Source organism: Charadrius vociferus, unplaced genomic scaffold (assembly GCF_000708025.1).
Source record: "Charadrius vociferus isolate BGI_N301 unplaced genomic scaffold, ASM70802v2 scaffold31, whole genome shotgun sequence".
In the NCBI taxonomy this organism is placed as follows: domain Eukaryota; kingdom Metazoa; phylum Chordata; class Aves; order Charadriiformes; family Charadriidae; genus Charadrius; species Charadrius vociferus.
The window spans coordinates 2,115,696-2,135,636 of NW_009646966.1; the positions used below are offsets into that span (position 1 = coordinate 2,115,696).

A 19,941-nucleotide genomic window follows, 5' to 3' on the forward strand; every position below is an offset into this window, starting at 1 on the left:
GTAAGGAAATAGTCTCCTACCTGTGGAGGTTGGTTGCACATCGGTCTGGCCTCTGGAAATGAAGTTTTATCCTTTGACTCTCTACTTTGATCATCAATTGTGTCACCTAGAAAAGTAAAAAAATACCTATTAAATCACCGAAATGCTTCATATTTTATATGGAGTAAGAAAAACTCTTGAGTCTTCCTAAATTCAAATTATACAATTCCCTGGGAAAGAGGGAACTCTGTTGCCCCATTTATATTTTACAATTTTGAACACGAGGAAAGAGAAAAACATTGAGAAGTGGTTTGCAAAACCTGGGAATAAATCTGTGTCAATTAGTTAAAGGGAAAAATTCAGAGGGGAAAAAAAGGAAGAAAGAAAAAAAGCAAGGCCGCTATTTTTACACACTTCAGGACCATTAAGTTCTAATACTAGCAAAGGGTCAAACAAAGGAGACGTATCAGTACGAGTATCTGGTGCGAAGATGATACCAGGTGCACAGATCCATCACGCCCGAATCCCACATCAGGCTAGGAGGACATGTGCACTGTTACTCTATCCTCATTAAAAAAAAATCCCTACAGAAGATATCTGCACACAAGTGCTGAAAGAGAGATGCAGCATACGGAAAGAAAACGCCTATTTTTGACCGTACCGGGACAATGACTACTTGGCAGGCTGGGCACTGACCTCCTCCCATTGCACAGACGTGCCTACCTCTGCCCAGGATTTTACTGAGACATGACTCGGTTTATCCCAAAAGCTGCAGCTGGTACCAATCTAAGATGGGCAGATCACAGCAATAAACTAGAGACAAGAGTATTTAAATTTATTATAATGACAGAAGGTACAGTGTTAATTTTATTAAAAAGGTAGAGGTAGTAAAATGAAAACCAGCATTTGTTTTTCAGATATTGTAAAACAAACATCCACCTAGCCTATCTTTTCCAATCTTCTTTGTCAGTGGGAGGGTGTAAAAGAAGTTGTAAAGATTTTGTGGATTATCTCCTTCTGCTGTTAGTGCCACTCAGCAAAGAGTTTGTAAGAGGAGACAACTTAGAAAGATGAAAGATTTAGTCACATAATTCTGGTTGGATTTTTATTTGAACTGATACTGCTTTCTGCAATGGAGTATTTTGAAAGTCCGTATCCTAAACAGAGTCCTGCAGCAAGAATTCTAAATGAAAAGGTTCAAGTTACTGTAGTTTAACCCCTTTGCCAAGCCTGTGTTTTTGGCTTTCCTGTTCCATTTTCTCCAGAGGTTTAGTTAGAGCTGGTGCACCTGGCAGAAGCTGTTGGGATCACCAGGCAGCTTCTGCCCATGCCTGGTTAGCCTGGAAGTCAACGACACCCAGGTCCACACATGCTTGCTCCACGCTGTCATCAGCCCCAAGGACTGACTGGTCAGGTCCCTTGGGTACCATGCAGTATTTGGTAAAGTATCTTAAGAAAACAAGCAGTAATATTTAGTCATCAGGCATGCTTTTTAATACCCAAGTATTATTCCTAAGAGTGCATTTTGAGAATCATCAATAAATTATCTCTTATAGGTCATCAATGCCTATTAATTCCATTAGTGTCTACACTTTTCAAGATCTTTTCTGGAGTTGAAAAATGCTTCTAAGTAAACAAGTAATTCTCTACATAAAATACTCCAAACCACTTGTATTTACACCATCTCTTAAAAAAGAAAAAAAAATGGGGCAGCAGGGGGGAGATGATGACCAAAAGAGATGGGCAGTCAATTCATCTTCAATTCCACCCTGCAATACTGTGAAAAACAAAACTTGTAAGCATCTATAAGATAATGACGTAACTGCCATGAAAATAAATTATGTCAAACCATTAGTTTACATTTGTAATGAAGTAAAGAGGCCTGCAAAGAAAAATTATTAGAGGTCTTGTAAACACATTCTGCAATGAAAGGCTGCAAAAACTTGGGGAAGCGTGAAAATGGTTAACAGAGGATAGTAAGACGTATCTTTAGCACACTTGCTGTGGATGAGAGTGTAAACAAGTTTAAATTGTACCAAATTTAGCTAGATCAGTTTCTCCGGGAGTAAGGCTACTTAAGCACTTGAAACAACCTAAGAAAATGGTCTCTCTAAACAGTGGTCCGTCTCTAAAAGATTTCAGAGGTAAGTGGAAGAAACACCTGTCATGAATGGTTTCAATCCTGCCAAGACAAGGAAGATGTTTTTGTGTTCCCTTCTAGTCCTACATTCCATGAGGGATCCAAGAGGAAAGACTCCACAGGATACTCGTCCCTAAAATCAGGATTTCTCAAGGAAACTTATGCTGGCTGCACAGAGACTTGTGAAGATGTAAGTAGACTGCAGTGAGCTGGACAAAGACTCATCAATTGTGTAAAGGAAGGGCTGCGTAGCCAGTCAGTAGCAAAGGGACAGCTAATTGAAGTCAGCGAGATGACTCATATTGGGTGAAGTTGGGTGTATGCATAAACATACTGAAAGAGAGTTACACCGGAGATCTAAGAAACACAGGAATCAACTTTCTACTCCTTGTCTTTACATACCACTCCTGAGAAAGCACTCGGAAGTTTTTATATACAAAAAAACAAAAGACAAAATTCATGTCTGTTAATGCTATCCAGAATATACCTATTTCCTGTGACTAGTTTTCCTTAAGAAGAAAAGAAATCTTTGTTTTAAATCAGGCCCAAAAGGTCAAAAATGTAAAAATGTTCACAGTAAAGGAAGAGTAAGAACAACTCATTTGGAAAGAAATTAAATTTTTTGACTTAGTACTTTGACATCCAACTCCCAGAGGTCTTAAGTTCTTAAGGAGGCCAAAATGTAGCAATGTCTATAGTGTTTCACAACTCAAATTGCCTTTGTAAACTGAACTTTAATGAAGAGCTGTTCTTTGTTTTAAAATAAAAAATAATAATAAAAAAAAGAAGCAAATGGGAAAACGCCAACATCTTGCCAAATTTTCAGGCACATGGTTGTGAATCTTTGTGTGGACTGTTATTATTTGACTTCATGAAGTTAAAACAGTCATAGGCAGCTGCACACCAAGCTGCCCAAGATGTCCACTAGGATAGAACAGTTTTCCAGATAAATCAGTATTTTCAGTGTACTGCTTTCTCCAGCTCCTATCTCAAATATCCAAACAGATTAGTCATCCTTATTTCTACTAGCCCAACTAATGGATGAACTCTTACATACCTCCCCAGCTCCACCAGTTCCCAACCGTATCAAGCTTGCCATAGCTGACCCATCTTGTTTAGCCACTCCTAAATTTTTTTTTGTTCAGCTTGCCTTGGTGTCCCATTGACCTAAATTTTAATCTCTTCCCTTAACTGGAAGTCATAGTTTCTCTTCTCTCTTCAGGCTTAGCCTTTCAAATGGTTTCCTCTGATCTGGCTTCTCCTCCACTGCAGACCTGCAATCTCCTTTTCCTATCTCCTCAGCCCATGTTAGGAAGGCCGATAAAGGTAAACACTGAACAGACAGACATCCCATGAGAGCACAGACCTTTGGGAGCAGGAACGAACGTGGGTTCTTTTGAGCACGTCACATGTTCTGGTTGATAGTTTTTGACTGGGGAAAAAAACCAACTAACCAAACCACCCCTCCCCCCCAAACACTCTGAAAAAAAACCCAAACCCAAACAATTCCCCTTATAAAATCCTGATGCAAATAGGCATACAAATACAATTTTGCCAAACTAAGTAACCAAAATCTGAGTCTGAAAAAAACACAAACACATGACCTGTGTAGGAAGAGCTACCAAATACCCACCACCACTCCCCAAAAAAGTCTTTCATCAGAACTGAACTGCAAATATGGTCATAGATGAGGCCAGAGGGACCACCGCAATCATCTAGCCTAACCCCCTGTATAGATACAGGCCATAAGATTTCTTGAATTAATTTATCTGAACTAGAGCAAGTTTAGAGCTGTATTTTAACGAAGAGCAGACAAAATGATTCATTTTACAAAACAATTAGATTCTGGCTCATATATCCCTTGTTTTAAAAGCATAATGCAAAATTTTAGTCATAAAACTCCTATTAAAAAAAAAATCTAAGTCATATATCTAAAAATGTCATATACTATTTAGACACTATACGAATTAGAAATGAAGGGCGCTCCATGCAGTGTCATGTGGTTTAAACATCAGCAGCATAATCTGTAATATGCAGGATATTACTGGGAAAATTTATCAGGAGAAAAATAATCATGCTTATTGCTGTAAAATATTCCCTTACTTATCAATAGAAAAATATTTCCAAGTTTGAAAAGAGAGCAGCAGATCTATTTATCCTACTGTCCAGATAAGCCCTTATTTCAAATCCTCAGCCTTGGGAGGCTGTTTTTAAGTTATATTAAGCCTCTTTCGGGCCGAAATGAATGGCATTGCACTCAAAGGTGAGGCATACATTTCTCCTTTCACTGAGCTGGTGCTGGATTTACACCAACATTCTCTGAGTTCCACTGGTATCTTCTTTTTCCAAGAGCTGCAGCCAGGTGTTGCACAGGAAAGAAATACTCAGTGCAGTCTTCAGTATGTACTATGTCCACTCCCCCCTTCAGATCTCAGAATTTTTGGTTTCTTCAGAAATTCATATTCAGCTGCCTATCTGGACCTCAGCGAACTCTCATATAGAAAGGTTCAACCACAAGTTTGGCTTCTACTCAACAAGGAAGTGGGGTTTCTATTTATACTCTTTCCTCTTCCAGCATTTTGTCATCCTCAAGCCGTGTAGTCTCTTGATCAACTTACAACATTTTAAAGTTTATCCCACCTTCAGTTTAAAAAATTAGAAGCAATTGTAAATATACTTTAGAGTCTTCTGTAACTTAGATTGCCATTTGTCCTGATCTGTGCAAGAATCCTGTGAGATAGTGAAGCATATGCAACACAGCAAACAGTAACTAGTTACCAAATACATGGATCTTCAAATGTCACCTCCAGCTTCAAAAGGAAGACTGCTATCTTGTATTATACTTTAGTTAGTTGCTTAACTCTTTCTTGCCTGTCATTATCTTCTTTATCCTGCATAGAAGTGGCAAGAACAAAGAGTATTCTGGCTTCTACTTGGAAGCAAAAAGACAAAAAGTTTTAATAGAGGAAACCCAATACAGTAGGATCTGAAAACAGGAGAGGCTCACTCTGTGGAAGCATCAAGGTTTTACTGCAGTTTCTTGCCCCTCTTTCTTACTCGTAAATCTTCCCCTCTCTCTCTGAGATAAGGCAAAAGACAGGCCAATTCTAAATCACCCTGCTCCAGAATAAACTAACACAACTTCAGGCTTCAGTCCATCGCTAGCGGCAGCACTTTCGATCTAGGGACGTATTCAAGAAGTACTGTAAGTCCCTCTCCCCCCTGAACATCTGAGTCTCAGAAGTCCCTACAATCACACTTCTGTGTAAAGGGGTTTGATAGTATCACTTTTCTGAGTCCTGCTCTTCTCTCAGCCCCATTTAAATAGCCTCCAGCCCCTTCAGCAGGGATGAAATGTGTTTCTGCCCACTCTCCCCAGCCCTGCTTGTTTCTGCAGCACCCACTGCCAGGGTCTCACAGCTTCCATTTACTTCCAGCACCACCGCAAGCTTATCAGTAAAAGGTTCTTTTCCTTTGTGCATAAAGCAGACGGGCAATCAGCAATGGATGTCAAGTGGTGGCTGCTGTGCTCCTCACTGCCATTTCCATCCTCAAGCCTCATCTCTATCACCCTGGTTACTTTCAAGAAGAGTCCATAGCTACACTTAGTACCAAAGAAGAGTGCTGAGCTGCCAACCCAGAAAATCAGTCAAATATATTTATCATCCAATTCCTACCCAATGATCCAGCTGAGGACTGCAGTGGGGGGTACCAGGGAACATGGATGGCAGTACCCAGAACACAAAACTGCACTGGTTTTATGGCATCATATGGGATCAAGACAATTAACAGAAGACACAGGGAAGAACTTCAGAAATCTTTGCTAATGAGCATAGAATCACAAAATGGTTGGAAAGCATCTTTAAAGACCATCTAGTCCAACCCCGCTGAATGGATTTTATGCAATTATAGCAAAATATAATAAACTGTAAGCAATTTGACAGTTCCCATTGGTGATTAACAGACCACTCAATGATCCATCGGAATCAAATCAGGCACTGGCCAGTTGCTGTCCTCTTCAATGGGAGAGATGGGTAATTGATGGATAGGTAGTTCTCTTTTTTTAAAGGTGTGACTACCATTCTATCTAGCATTAGCGCTATAAAACCTATACATGAATCCTCATTAGCTTTCATGCACACATGGCCAAGACATAATAGCCTTAAAGAATACGTACAGTTGGCAAAACAATGAAGTCATCCTAGTTTCAAGTCACCTCATCCTGGTTTCATATTAACGCTTTTCGTATAAACAGCAGTTTCATTTCAACAAGCTAATAATATCCCCTAAAAATCTAATATATCAGCAAAAAGATTCTCCACAGCTGCAACTTTCAGCAAAACAAGAGTTTAAGAGTTTATGCTGCATAAGGGTGAATGAGAAGGAAGTCTGCATAAGCCCATGCTAAAGCAGAGGTCTGTGTTAGCCTAAGCAGGCACATGGTAAGTCTCTGGCAGCCTTACATTGAGTTTCAACCATATCTTTACAGCTGGGTATTAAGGGGTGCTACAAACAAATCTTTGATCAGGAGTAGAACTCACCAGTATCTTCTCTAATTATCCCGACAAACCACAAGAAAAATCTATATAAACCCTGCAGAATGAGAACCCTGAAAGGCTGATTTCTTCAAACATGTAAAAGGGAGGGGGGAAACTGTAAGAAAGTAAACATGATCCTGAATGCTTCTGCATTTACAGACATGAAGCAACAAGGTTCAGTCCTTTTCCAATTAAGAGAAATAGCAAATCCAACTACAGCATATGCCACCCAGTGGAGCGGCACTCCAAACTGCCACCCAGTTTCATTTTGGTATCCCATCCTTCTGCAGGTGATCTTAATGCAGTCTCCATATTCCTAAACAATTCTATCAGGGTCTTCTCAACCCAGATCCCACTATCAAGATTATGGCAAAACCACAGATCAAAAACCTCCCTACAGAAACTTTTTTTTTCCCCAAACAAAAACTTTTAGGAAGATGGCAACAGAAAAACAAAATGAGAGGATTAGAGGCTCCTGTAGAGTTTCAGTATCCCAGATCTACATACTTTTAAGTTTGCAAAAAGCTTTTTATTTCTGTGCTTTTTTTTGCATTTCCAACTTCTTAAAAGTTTGATTCTTTCAAAGCTTTCCTGGATCCTAAAACAAAAGACCCTCACAGTTTTAATCCAACTCCATCTCCAACCACTTCACTGAGGTCAAATCATTCCAACACCCTCGATACCCATTTATATGGCTTTCTTTTAAGAGGTGCCCAACTATTTCTGAAAGCTGATGAATCAAAAGCCAAAGTTTCATAGCAAAATTTTGGTTGGAAGGAATCCCTGGAGGTCACACTAGTCCAACCTCCAGATCAGTGCAGGGCTAACTTCAAAGTGAAACTATGATCCCCAGTTGCTTGTCCGGCTGAATTTTGAGTCTCCAAAGATGGAGATTCCCCAGCCTCTCTTGTGTCTCAGTTATATCTACCCCTTTACTATTTATTATCTCCAGGTCCACAGTCACATTCAAAGAAAGCTGTAGAATTCCTTCATCCATGAGCCAGGAACCCCTATGATGAAATGTCATTTTACTTTGGTTTTAATTTACAACACTTTCATGTCAAGCACCAAGAAATGCCGAGGATCAACCTCATTCTGTTTCACTGGTGTGATGCATCGATGCAAGTACTTTCTCCTCAATTATATGTGCATACTAGACTTTCTAAGTAGCTCACAGAAACACTGAACCCCGTCACGACAGCGTATCTTTCAGTAGATCTCACTTTTCCGTTTTGCTATTTGGAAATCCCATTCTAGAGTTCATTACCCCAGACACTGCCCCACCTTTCCCATCTAGTTTTGCTATTGGAATGAGCAGGCGATATGACTTAGCAGCTACTCAATACATCCTCTGTACTGAAGCAACCAACATAGTACAGATCCAAGTAAGGGCTTATGACATGTTCCATCATTTTATAAGATGGAAGTTGAAACCAAAAGTTAGACAAGAGAAGCGTACGTCCTCTAAGTCTTCTGACCTAACAATCGTGCTTATCTGGGGGTGTGTGCCCCTGCCTCAGGGAGACCCTCAAAACTATTCACTCCTCTCCCTTTGTTCAACTGATACTATTCTGCCGATAAGCCCTCAGCATATCTATTATATGTTAGCATTTATCATGAACATTGTCCCTAACAAAAAAATCTGCAAAATTGCCTGGAAGGCATAGATTAGATGCCATAGGCCAGTCTCTGCATGCATTAAGACACAGTTCTTGACATTCCTAGAGAACCTTTAAATCTTCCTGTCATTCACTTTATCTGCCAGTTAAGCCCCTCCTCTTCATTTGAAAACAAATGCAACCTTCCAAGCCTAAGTGAATCATACTTTTCTGGGGAAGTAAACCATTTCCTCTGCTTTTTTGAAAAAGAAAAGTTTTATAAGATGATTACCTCCTTTTTTTTTTGATTTATTGTTTACATAATCACTGAGTGTTAGTTTATTATCATGGTCATCTAGACCAGCTCCATCATCCCATAGAATAAATATATAGTTTTAAGGTTAAGAATAAAACAAGGAAGTCCCTTAAATGTTTAGACACATGGAGAAGTTTAGTGTTAATTTATATAATCTCTTTCCTTTCCACTTCACTCTCAAATCTGCTTCCTGGGTAGTGAAAGATGTCTACACTTAGCATAAACCAACTTTGCCATATGGATGGGCTCGTACGCAAGAAGTACAAAAGAAGCACTGGTGTGAAAGCTAGATTTTATTCCATGGTTACAGTCCCCCACTAGATCCTTTTTGCTTTACCAAGGGAGGGATATAAAGACAGTATTATTTGCCTCTATTTGTTCTGTTTCTCTTGCCTAACTTTGTCTTCTTTACCTTTGATGAGAATATGACAGTCATGATCTTCACAATCCTTCCTGCATTTTCTCATGTTGCTTGGAAGGATGATAAAAAGTTTAATCTCAAAACAATAACAGTCTTTACCTCTTCAGTTCCTGAGGAGTGGTAAAAGGCTTCGGGGAAACATTAGTAATAACAACAAACTCAGTTGAAGACAATAGTACAGCTTACACAGAGTACTGCTGGCAAGCAACTTCCCCTTCAACACATTTTAGCAGTATTCAGTTTCTTGTCACTAGTTAACCCAACCTATAAAACCTACCTCAGATTACAGGTTCAGGTGTTGTTCGAAAAGTAAATATTTATTATAACATTGAAATTTTCACTATGAAACTAAGATTATTTCACTATCCTCATTTAACTACGGGATTAGGACTCCCCTCCTCCTGTTTTATTCGTGATGTGGAGGCAATCCTGTCCAGAACGAAACCAGCACACTGAAGCCCACTTTGACGAGGACAGAGATTTTCCTAGCACTTCGAAATCTGCAACATGGTCTGCCTGCTCAGTCTCTTGGTTACATTGTGTAACTTGCATGTCAGTAGGTCCAGCAGGCATTAAAATTATTTGCCTGTCAAAAACTGAGGTGCTGCTAGCCTAATATTTGCATATGAAGCTTGCTACATAAATGCAAATCATGTTAGAAAACAAATAATGCAAATTGAAGCTGGTTTCCTAAGGAATTAGATTTACATGACCAATCTTCTGTCCCTGATAACTCAGGAAAACATTGACAAATGTGGCTGAAACTGGCACAGAGATAGAAGACTCAAAGATGTTTACAGAATATAATCATCTGCAGCTGGGAAGTAAAAAGAGACCAGGACTAATGACCCTGCTGAAGGAAAATCCCATTGCGCTTCATTCTTCTTGGCCTGCTAGCAGGTCAATTGGCAAATATTGCTGCAGTTGGCCACTGGGAATGAAGGCAAAGGAGGCCACTATAATAATGCAGGGACATAGCCAGGGCTATTCTGCTGGGGTAAAATGACTAGGAGATCCTCAAAGAGGTCTTCGAGAAACTGACCATCATTTCTGCTATTCCAGGGAATGCTGTGCTTTATTCTACCTTGTTTAAACATACGTGAAATGCTATCAAGAAATAAGTTTTATATAATGAAGAAGACGGGAAAATCCCGCAGAAAAATTTGTAAATCAGTAATTCAGTCTACCCATGTTAGGGCCACTTACATCTTTGTCCGACTAGCTGCTGTCAGACGCACTGTGATGAGCAGATGATCATATACAACCTCATCCCAGTAACCAGCCTTCATGTGTGAGTAGCTGCCTACAACACTCATGTTAGTTATTAAAAATCTTTTGGTCACATCTTCTAGAAACTCTGAAAGTACCAGAAAGCTAAGTTAATACTTTGTGGGAGAACAATTAACGCATAGGACAGAACACTCATTTAAGGTAACTTTTATATGACATAATTATACGAAATCTTCTCCAAAGTAATAATCATTTCATACATAAAGTGCTACCATCCTCTTAGAGGCATGGAAGTCTCCGCTCAATTCTGAAACAAAGTTAAGCAGAATTAATTTAAAACTTAAACACTACACACAAAGTTATATAGATACACTGATACACAGCTGATGTGTGTCTGTGTGACATACAGGCACCAATACAGCTGATGCAGAAAGTTAAATCACAGTATCTAAGCTTTCGTCAGAAGGCTTAGAAATACTGTGGCTCAAAAAGCTTCCCTCCACGCATTTTTCTGAAGGTTAATTTCTAGATGGCAGCCTGGCAATCTTATGACACTGTGACAATTTATATAATGTCAATTCTGAGCAGAAAACCTCATGTTACATCCACTGCTGCTTTTGCATTTGTGACAGGTGCTCACAGGGTATTTCTGAATACAGCATATTTTGTTTTCCTCTAAAAAGAAGTATAAACTCTCTGTTTGGATTTTGTGTAGTAAAAAGTACAAGTTTATAAACATACCTAAAATTGTTACATAAAGGTTCTGAATATTAAAAAAGGAAAACCTACATCTGAAAGCAATTTCTATAAACTATTCAATAAACCAAACAAAATATCTCTGCCTCCAGAACTCCTTGAAATATTACTTTTGGTTTACTTTGTTAATTCCGTTGTATTACTACCATCTTCTGATCTACCTCAGTCTTAGGAAGGGGATCTAAAACCCAAACCCAACCAAACAAAACAGTTTAAGAAGCAGGTAGTCTCCTCAAAAAATAAAACATAAATTCATTTAACCTGTCCTCAGAAATGGCAAAAATCAGCACAGTAGGTAATCTTTGGATCAGACCTCTCTCATGCATAACCAGCTCCACACAGATGATTAAAGAACTACATAATTTTATTTATTTATTTACTTTTTAGAGCACATAGGTCAATAATGTGGATTAACTAGGATTAAAGTGTTATTTTCCGATTACTTTTGTGCTTTAAGCTGGTTTAGTAGTTCTAGGAACTTTATTTTAAAGCCAGCTTTGTAGAAGAAACTACACTATAGAACTTCTTGTTTACTTTTGACTTGTATGTAAACAACATGGAAATGTTCACTTCAACATATTGTTGTCAGACTGTTTGATTTTAAAGGCAATGAGATAAATGGCATTAAATAGTCACAGATTTTTAGTATTTCTGGCTTTAGTACATTAAAATCTTTCTAACCATTGTTTGGACCTTCAATTGCATTTTCATATTACACAACCGTGGTAGTGAAGATCTGTTAGGAAAAGAAATTGAAGTATCAGCACAAAAGAGCACTAGCAGAATTTTTAAAAATATCCAAAGAGGGGGGCAGAAGTTATTTTGAGGGGAAAAAGAGATGAATGAGAATTTCTGAACAAAAGTATTTAGTTTACAAAGTCTAAAAAAGCCACACCATGTTAAAATATCTATTTACAAAGATACAAGGGCAACGGATGTAGAAGTTCAATTGATATGTTTTTGGCTGCGTCTTTCAATGAAATGTCCAAACGTTTGCATGTACGCCAAAAAGTGACATTAACACTGCCCACAAGGCAAAGAGAAGAAAAAATAATTGTGCAGTACCCGAATAATTAGTTAAAAAAAAATTCCACCAGGACCACATTCTTATAATACGTAGAGAAAATGAAGAAAGGTTACAGCCAGCTGTAACTTTTTATCATCAGCTGGTAATGGCGTGGAACTGTCTGCGGGCTACGATCATTTATGCCAATTTATGCCTACACTGTACATCAGTCCCTTCCCTAAGCTCTGCACAGAAATGGCATTTTCCAGCTGAAACCAATAAGTTCAAATTTGTCAAAAAAACAAGAACAAAACACCCACGTAGGATCATACCAGCTTCAAGAGCACAAAGGCAGACAGGCAGTTTTTGAAAAAAGAGCATTTCTCGTTTCCTGAGATGGCAACCACCCACCCACCTTCCCAGAGGCCTTGGCAAGCCGGTGGGGTGAGCTGTGGTGGGTTTCAAACTCTGGAGCCACGGTTTCAAGGGAACTCCAGGTTTATTGGCACTCAAGATCCATGGTGGTATGTCAGCTACGTTAACAGGGGCTACCAGATCTTCCAAGAAACACTTGCTGATGTTCATACATGAAGGACCACTCTATCTCAGGCTTTCAAGCTTGCAACATTCAGCAGACCAGAAGTACAAAGGTTTCCAAATTCCCCAAATCCAATGGGTAGATTGTCCCAGAGGCTGCAGTACAGATTTTTCCAGGTTCTGTGGCTCCTTACCCACTTGCTCAACGTGAAGTTCCCAGACCGATCCACCCTGCACATGTAATATTTCTGCAGAACATTATCATGCAATAACACGATTAGAATAGAATAAGTATCTGTTTCAAAACAACACACTGATAACAGACGAGGCCACCCTACAAAAACAAACCACGCACATCTGGTAACTCCCTTCTGGCTACTATTTGAAGAACTGTCAGTCAACCTGTAGTGTGAACACTATTACCTAAGGGTGAGTTTTCACAACACGGCTGAGTCAGGCTAACTGTCAAAAGGAGCAGCCCTGCCTCTCCCCCTAGCCCTGGTGCTCCTGCTGTTTCCTTTGTCGTGGGTCCCAGAATCTCCCAAGGCCTTCTGAGCCACCTGAGCTCACTGAACTGGTTAAAAAAAATAAAATAAAATACATACTCCATTTCTTGCTGGGTTAGTTTTCTGCCAGTTGAGTGAGCTAAATCAGAGACGTCAAATGAGCCCCAGAGCTGGCACAAGGATGATGGAAAGCAATTCTGCTTCCAGGCAAAGTAATTTTATGAAAAAACTGAAATCTTACATCGTCAATGCAAGGAATCCATCCAACTACTTAATTTCTTGTGGGTACAGCAGTATAAAAGTAGGTAAGGTCATGCAATTTTTAGAAATTCTGTCTACGATGCACTTACACAAACCCTGAATATGAATTATTTTGTGAAGATGAGACCCGAACAATCATACTGATATTCTTTCCCATTTCTAGCCATACTCCTTACTACCTCCGTTTTGAACTCAGTACTCAGAGAAAAGCACAGACCAACAATGTCACCCTGCTGTCTCCCTCTATAACAAGCCAATGAACCAACCCATCTCATGCACAAAGGGCTGTGTCACCAGATACCTATTCAACTGGTTGAAAACGGGCAGATGAAATTCTAGGTCACAAAGACCTAAGTCCTCTATCTGATAGGCAGCCGCTAAGGTAGATTAATGATTTTCACAAAACAACACAGAATTCAGTTTCCATGATGCAGTTACTGCTTTATGTGTGCCCTACTCGGGAACGTTTCCTGTGTTCAGAACCTGAAATCCTCACACTGTGATCTGCCCACAATAATTGTGCAGCCTGATGTGCAGAATAATTAGAAGGAAAAAAAATCCGGGGCCATGAACACAAAATGACACCCTTTTCTTCCCCAAAGACACTGCCTCTGTCTGGAAGACAACTGATTTCATACCTCCTTTGAGAAGAGGGGAGGACCACAGGCGTAGTGCCTAGAGCTTTACATACACAAGGACTGCAGCGGGACAGATACTGTATGTACACGGTTGCCGTCAGACCAACTCAGTGCTGCCAAAACGGGTGGACTCATCTTTCCCCTCTGCTCTGAGCTGTCTGCTCCTGCCATTCCCCTCGCCCGTCCTGAGGCTAGCCTGGCTCCTCAGGGTGTTCACTCAGCTCTCTAATCCAGAAGAACTGTTTCAACTGTCTGAATGTGCTCTCACCTTAGTAAGCAGACCTGGCTCCCTATCAGGTATCTGAATAGTACTGAATGATGAGTCACTGGGAGCAACTGAGCAGCTCACCAAGCTGCCCAAGGACATGTTTCCATTCATACCTCCCATTTTTGTCTTCCCTCTTACCTTACCTGGCTCCATCACTCAACCGCTTCCAACCAATTCACCTTACCAGAGCAACAGAACACGAACCCAAAGGAAATTCACAAAATTGCAGAAAATTAAATGGCAAGAGTGTAGAGTCTGAAGCAGGATGAAAGAACTGGCCCTCCCTCAGGGGGGCAAAAGATCAGCCCAGCTGCATACAGAGTTAGCCTAAGATGGGGTGATTTTCTCAAATGAGCAACTATTTCTGCATGCAATATGATCAATCATCTTTAATCATCGCCTGGATAAAGGTGACGTTGTGTGAGACCACATGAGCTGATATAATCGCTCACTGCCACTAAGGAGGGCAATTCCTCTTCCTCTCACTTGAAGGCCCTGCCCTTGCGCTGACTCTGACAAACATTAGACTTTTTGCTCATTAACCCATCTTTTTTCTGGGAATTCAGCTGATTCACGAAGTCCAGCAAACACTGGATATAGTGCAAAATAAGATTCACTGAACTGAAGGAAAGTAGCACCTTTGCTTTTGGGTGGCAGCAAGCTGATAAAATCAGATTATCTTCTCTCGCAAAACCGCTACTGGCCAAACAACCCTTAGATGAATAAGATCAGGCATGGGAGAAGTCAGCATACAGGATTTTGCCTTTGAGATATCCCATACTACTTACTATTAAAGCTTTTGTGGTTAGAAAAAATTGCTTTGCTTTACCGTCCTGCCCCAAAGGGATTAATTAAGAACGAAGGCCTCAAAACCAACCAGTCTCAAACTTTCTAAGTAACTTGGAGGTTAGAAGACTGTGCCTGTTTCGAGTTTGTTAAAATGTAGGTGTAGTGTACAAATGAACACAGTGTTTTGAGGCTAATTTATTGGGAAAGGGGAACAGCTGGAACATAGACCCCTAAGTTTGGAGATCAGGCTCCCCATGCAGCCATTGCTAACAGGCTTCCCCAAAAGGTGACCAGGAGGCACCTATGTTAAACACCAACTCCATATGCAGAGAAGTACCTTCCCATCCACTGACAAAATTGGAAGAATTGCTCTCAAATGAAGACATCTGAAGTCAAACACTCCTGTAAGTAACCTAATCCATGATTTCTACACTATTCTCCAACATGAAGGGTAGACTGAACCTAGGCAGCTGCTCTGAAAGGTTGCCATCAGAAGAAAAGCTTTGCTACAGCGAGAAGAGTTTCAGATATGGGATGTGAGCATGCTTCTAAGACCATCCCAGCAATTGAAGAGATTTGGGCAGGAAGAAAATGCTCTGGCACAAGAGACACTCCAAACCCCCTCTAGTTAACTTAGGTCCATACCATATTGCACCCACCCTGCACATGGTTTTTTTTAAGCATCTGTGCAGGTGAAATGAAGCCTGCAGTGAAGGAATGAGGTGGCAACAGGGGTCTTTGCCGTAATCATGGCAAGATCCAAGCCAGAAGCACCTTCAGTGTGTATGTTGAATGAAGTTGTAAGAGAGGGATACTGAGCCTCCTTGCTTGAATTTGTTTCCAAATTAATAAAAAACATTGTAAAAAGTAACTGGACTACAAGTGTGTTCTGAAGCATGACTTCCTTCTCCCCATCTGCTGCTTTAATCAATTTACAGTTATAGTTGCAATCAAAAGTAATGAAAACACAATACATCTTAGAATTAGTGTCTCTTTATTACTGTCCTAGAATCCCAACTCAAAAGATCAGGACCGACCACAGAAACATTACCATTGTATTAATACCCAATCACGCCTTTTCAAAACTGTTTTCACAAGACGTCTCGGACTTAAGAAAGGGGCTCTCAGTTGCACAGACATTGAAATAATGACTTCCCCCTCTTGCTTCTAATGCATGGGTGTCAGGTGAGCACATCCAAAGCTCGAATCCCCAGCAGCATATTAGAGAATGGAGTTCAGAAAACAACCTGACCACCTTTTGATCCACCACGTGTGAACTTAAAATATCGCAGCCCTACCAACATTCTCCGTGTTCCCAGGGGTCCAGCAGGAAAACAGGATTATTTTCTTATCTCAACCCACACGGCATGGATTTATTTACCTGTATTAACCTGATACCAGGCTGTTCTCATCTGAGGTCTGCATTACCTACCTACTGTCCTCCCAGATTGCTTCCCACAAAACTAAGTGTCATTTGTGCTAATCGGTGCTAAGTGAACCAGAAACGAGAGAATGGCAGGGATCCAGCTGACTCATTAATACCAGTGTAACGGATTAACCCTTTTACATTGTCTCTAACTCCCCCCCCAATTAGTCAGCATCAAAGAGGTTTGAGACTGCACACATCGGAAACATAAAATGGGACAAAGTGTTTGAAAACAAAGGAGAACATCTAGGAGCAACATCATATTCTGCCACAAGGATTGTTATCTTCATATTACTTGGGAATAGTATTTTTTTTCAAGTTAAGCTAAACTTTATGTAAGAGGCAGCAAGAGAATGGAATAGTCTGTCCAGAGAGAGTGAAACATTCTGATCTGTATAATTAATCCATAGCAAACTTGTCATGTACATAAAGAAGGCATAGTTCAGCATGAAACATACAGCTAACCACTCCAAGTTCAAAATAATTATTAACTGTGACTATAAAATTACTACAAAATGTTAAAACTCAACCTTTTTTTTTTTTTTAACATATGGTCAGCTCTTTCTGATTTGTGATGCAAAACAAGATATTTTTGGTTTAGTCAAACACTGCTATTTAGAAAAATCCCTTCTAAAACAAACTGTCAGTCTGAGGTTTTACATTATACAAGCCGGAGCACTTATTTCCCCAATACTTACCTGCCTTAAAAAGTTTTTCTAAATGTGTAACTGCCATAACTGCCACCAAAGATTAATGACTCCTCTCGGTGCCTCTGGTAGCCTTCTATTACATTTGATGAAATACAGGCGTCTTTACTTCTTAAAATAGGCATATGTATGAACGTGTGACATGTATACCTACAATCAGACAAACAATGCATCCCAGACAATTTAAGAGAGAGACCTCAACTATATTTGTAAAAATGTTTTAGGAAAAGTGGGGCATTTCTCCTTATGCAGTTAATGTACACACTTTACCAAAACCTGGATTATTGCACTGTATAACTTGAATGCTAATGCTGAAGACTTAAACCTTGTTTTATGCAATATATGTAATAACACCTCTATACATAAAATGTTCCAGTGTGTAGTAAATTCTTGCCTGTATAAATGCCTCTCATCCTTTTAAAAATTCAGCTACAGTTTAGTAGATATTCTGCTTTTAAGATCCATCCAGCATTTATATTTGCTTCACATAGTCTGTCTCAATTATACTACAGCTGTCTCACAGGGCATAGCTGGCCATCTCCATCATGAACAACCACCGCAGAATCTGAAGTTCTTGATTAAAAAGCAAATGGTTTTGTGAGCCAAGCTAAAACTACTGCAGCTGCTCCATTTCACAAACCAAGCGCCATTCAGCTGGGAAGAATGGCACCGACTCTGAATTGTTCTTCCTGAGAGTTTTCACAATAAAAACAAACCACACTACTTCCAAATTTTCAAAGAATTAAAAAAAAAAAAAGAAAAAGTCTTCACTATTCTGGAAACAAGTGTTTTCTTTTTACTCCAAGCTTTTGATTTCTACGTCAGTGTTCCTCTATGAATAAAAAACAAAACGAAAACCAACCCCTCCCCCAAGCATACACACACCACATGGGTTCCTGTAGATACTTTTAATGACCATCTACAGCAAGTCTGCAGATGTATTAAATAGGAACTGCAATTCTTAACTCCAAAAAAACAACAAACCAGCATACAGCTAATCAGCTGATCACTACTGAAGCTATTAAATATCATATTAAGTGAGAGGATAACTTGTGGAAATTATTATTATTATTTTTATTGTTATTGATATACATTAACACAATGTTAAAAAAATTGTAATTTCCTTAATTGAGACAAAATATCAATCAACTCCTAATCACCTGCTCTCCAAGACCATACAAGTCTCTACAACATATAAAATAAAATGATCTCACTCCAGTCAAAGTACAGCAAATTAAGTCATAATAATTTGGATGAAAGTTATGTTTAGTACAACTTGCAGTGCACAACTTCAGTAAGTGTCACCTCATTTTTTTAGATAACCACAACAAAAGGTCGGTGTTCATAATAATAAAAAACGTAAGACAGCTAAAACACACCCACAAAAATGCTGAAACAGAACCAAAACTATTACTTATGTTTCCTACAATATCCTAATAACACTTTCTTGGTGGTCAGGCTTGCATCTGTCCAGGAAACACTTTACAGCTAAGTTACATTTTATACTTCAAAAATAGTGAATGGCTAATCAGATTGTTGGTTTTTAGTTATTTGGCTACATTAAATTTATTTGATATCTTAGCCAGAAATAAATTGGATGTAGCTGAGAACACTTCCCATTTTATTCAAATGAAAATATTCAGGAGTTTTCCCGAAGCTACTGTTGACTGATGCAAAAATGAGAACCAACTCCTTCAAGGTGTTTAAATTTACTCATTTCCCATAATGAAAACCAAAGCCGAGTTGCATTAAGGATTTTTCTTTAAAACACTGTCTGTATCTTTGCTATCACCATTTTATTTACTTTGCCTTTATCCCTATTGTACTTGAGCTAGATTAGAAACACCAGGTTAAGTACACACTAGACATTACACAAGGCTTCAGAACGTTACAATTTTTAGCACACAAAAAAGAGGAAAACCAAAAAACTTAGTGTAATATACTTTTCATGCTGCCTCTAGGAGTTGGAAAAAGTTTCATTTTGTGTTGCCAATTAATGAGGATTGGTTTTAGGCTACATGTATCACTGAAGCATTTTAGAATTATTACAAGCAAATTTTACATATTTGTTGCTTTTTAAATGTAGTCTGCAAGTAATAACTCAGGGTAACAAACTAACAACACTGAATATATTTTGAGTATTTCTTTTAAAAAAATTTCAGTATTTTAAGAACTAGTTGGTGGATTTGGCTTCAAAAGTCAACACACTCCATATAAAAAGTTTAACAGATTTGTATATTGTTTTTAAAGGTTTTTTTTAGTCTGTACTGTAAACAAAAAAAGACACTGTGAAAGATGAAGAGACTGTGAATGTTTATCTGCAAATGATAATTTCCAATTTCAATGGAAACATTACTTTCACTTTGAAACCTTACATTTCATAGTACAGAACTGATTTGTTTGGAACTTTTTTGACTGTTTTTTATTGGTTTTTCTATAGACAAGTTCTGACCCTAAGAAAAATAAGGTCTTCCCACAGGTCCTGTCACAAAGTTACTGTGCCACTTCCAGGCTGGTTTTTGGGTTTTTTTTTTAAGTCTTTGAGGGAGTTAAATTCAGCACAACTTTTGAACTTCTTGAAGCAAAACTGCTAGTTTAATTTCAGAAGTTACTCCTTAGTAACTGTTTGCTTTGGTAAGATTGCATATAAAATAGCATAAGTATTGAAAACACATACTTCTAGGAGCAAAAGTTAACGGTTTGAATCTACATTTGATTTTCACTCTAATATATACATGTATCCAAAGGAAGAATCCTGCCCTACTTCCGACTTTCAGTTCTGTTACTTGAGAAGACAGGGAAGATGCAGGCTCTTTGGAGGCCAC

General features: G+C 39.1%; 1 protein-coding gene across 1 annotated transcript in view; it reads right to left on the reverse strand.

The window, feature by feature from the left end:
- LOC104295588 overlaps nt 1–19,941 on the reverse strand; it is a 104,091-nt gene that overhangs the window by 49,595 nt on the left and 34,555 nt on the right. Inside the window, exon 2 of the mRNA XM_009895358.1 lies at nt 21–106. Within this exon, the coding sequence (XP_009893660.1) occupies nt 21–106 (86 nt within the window). The remainder of the gene's footprint in view (nt 1–20; nt 107–19,941) is intronic.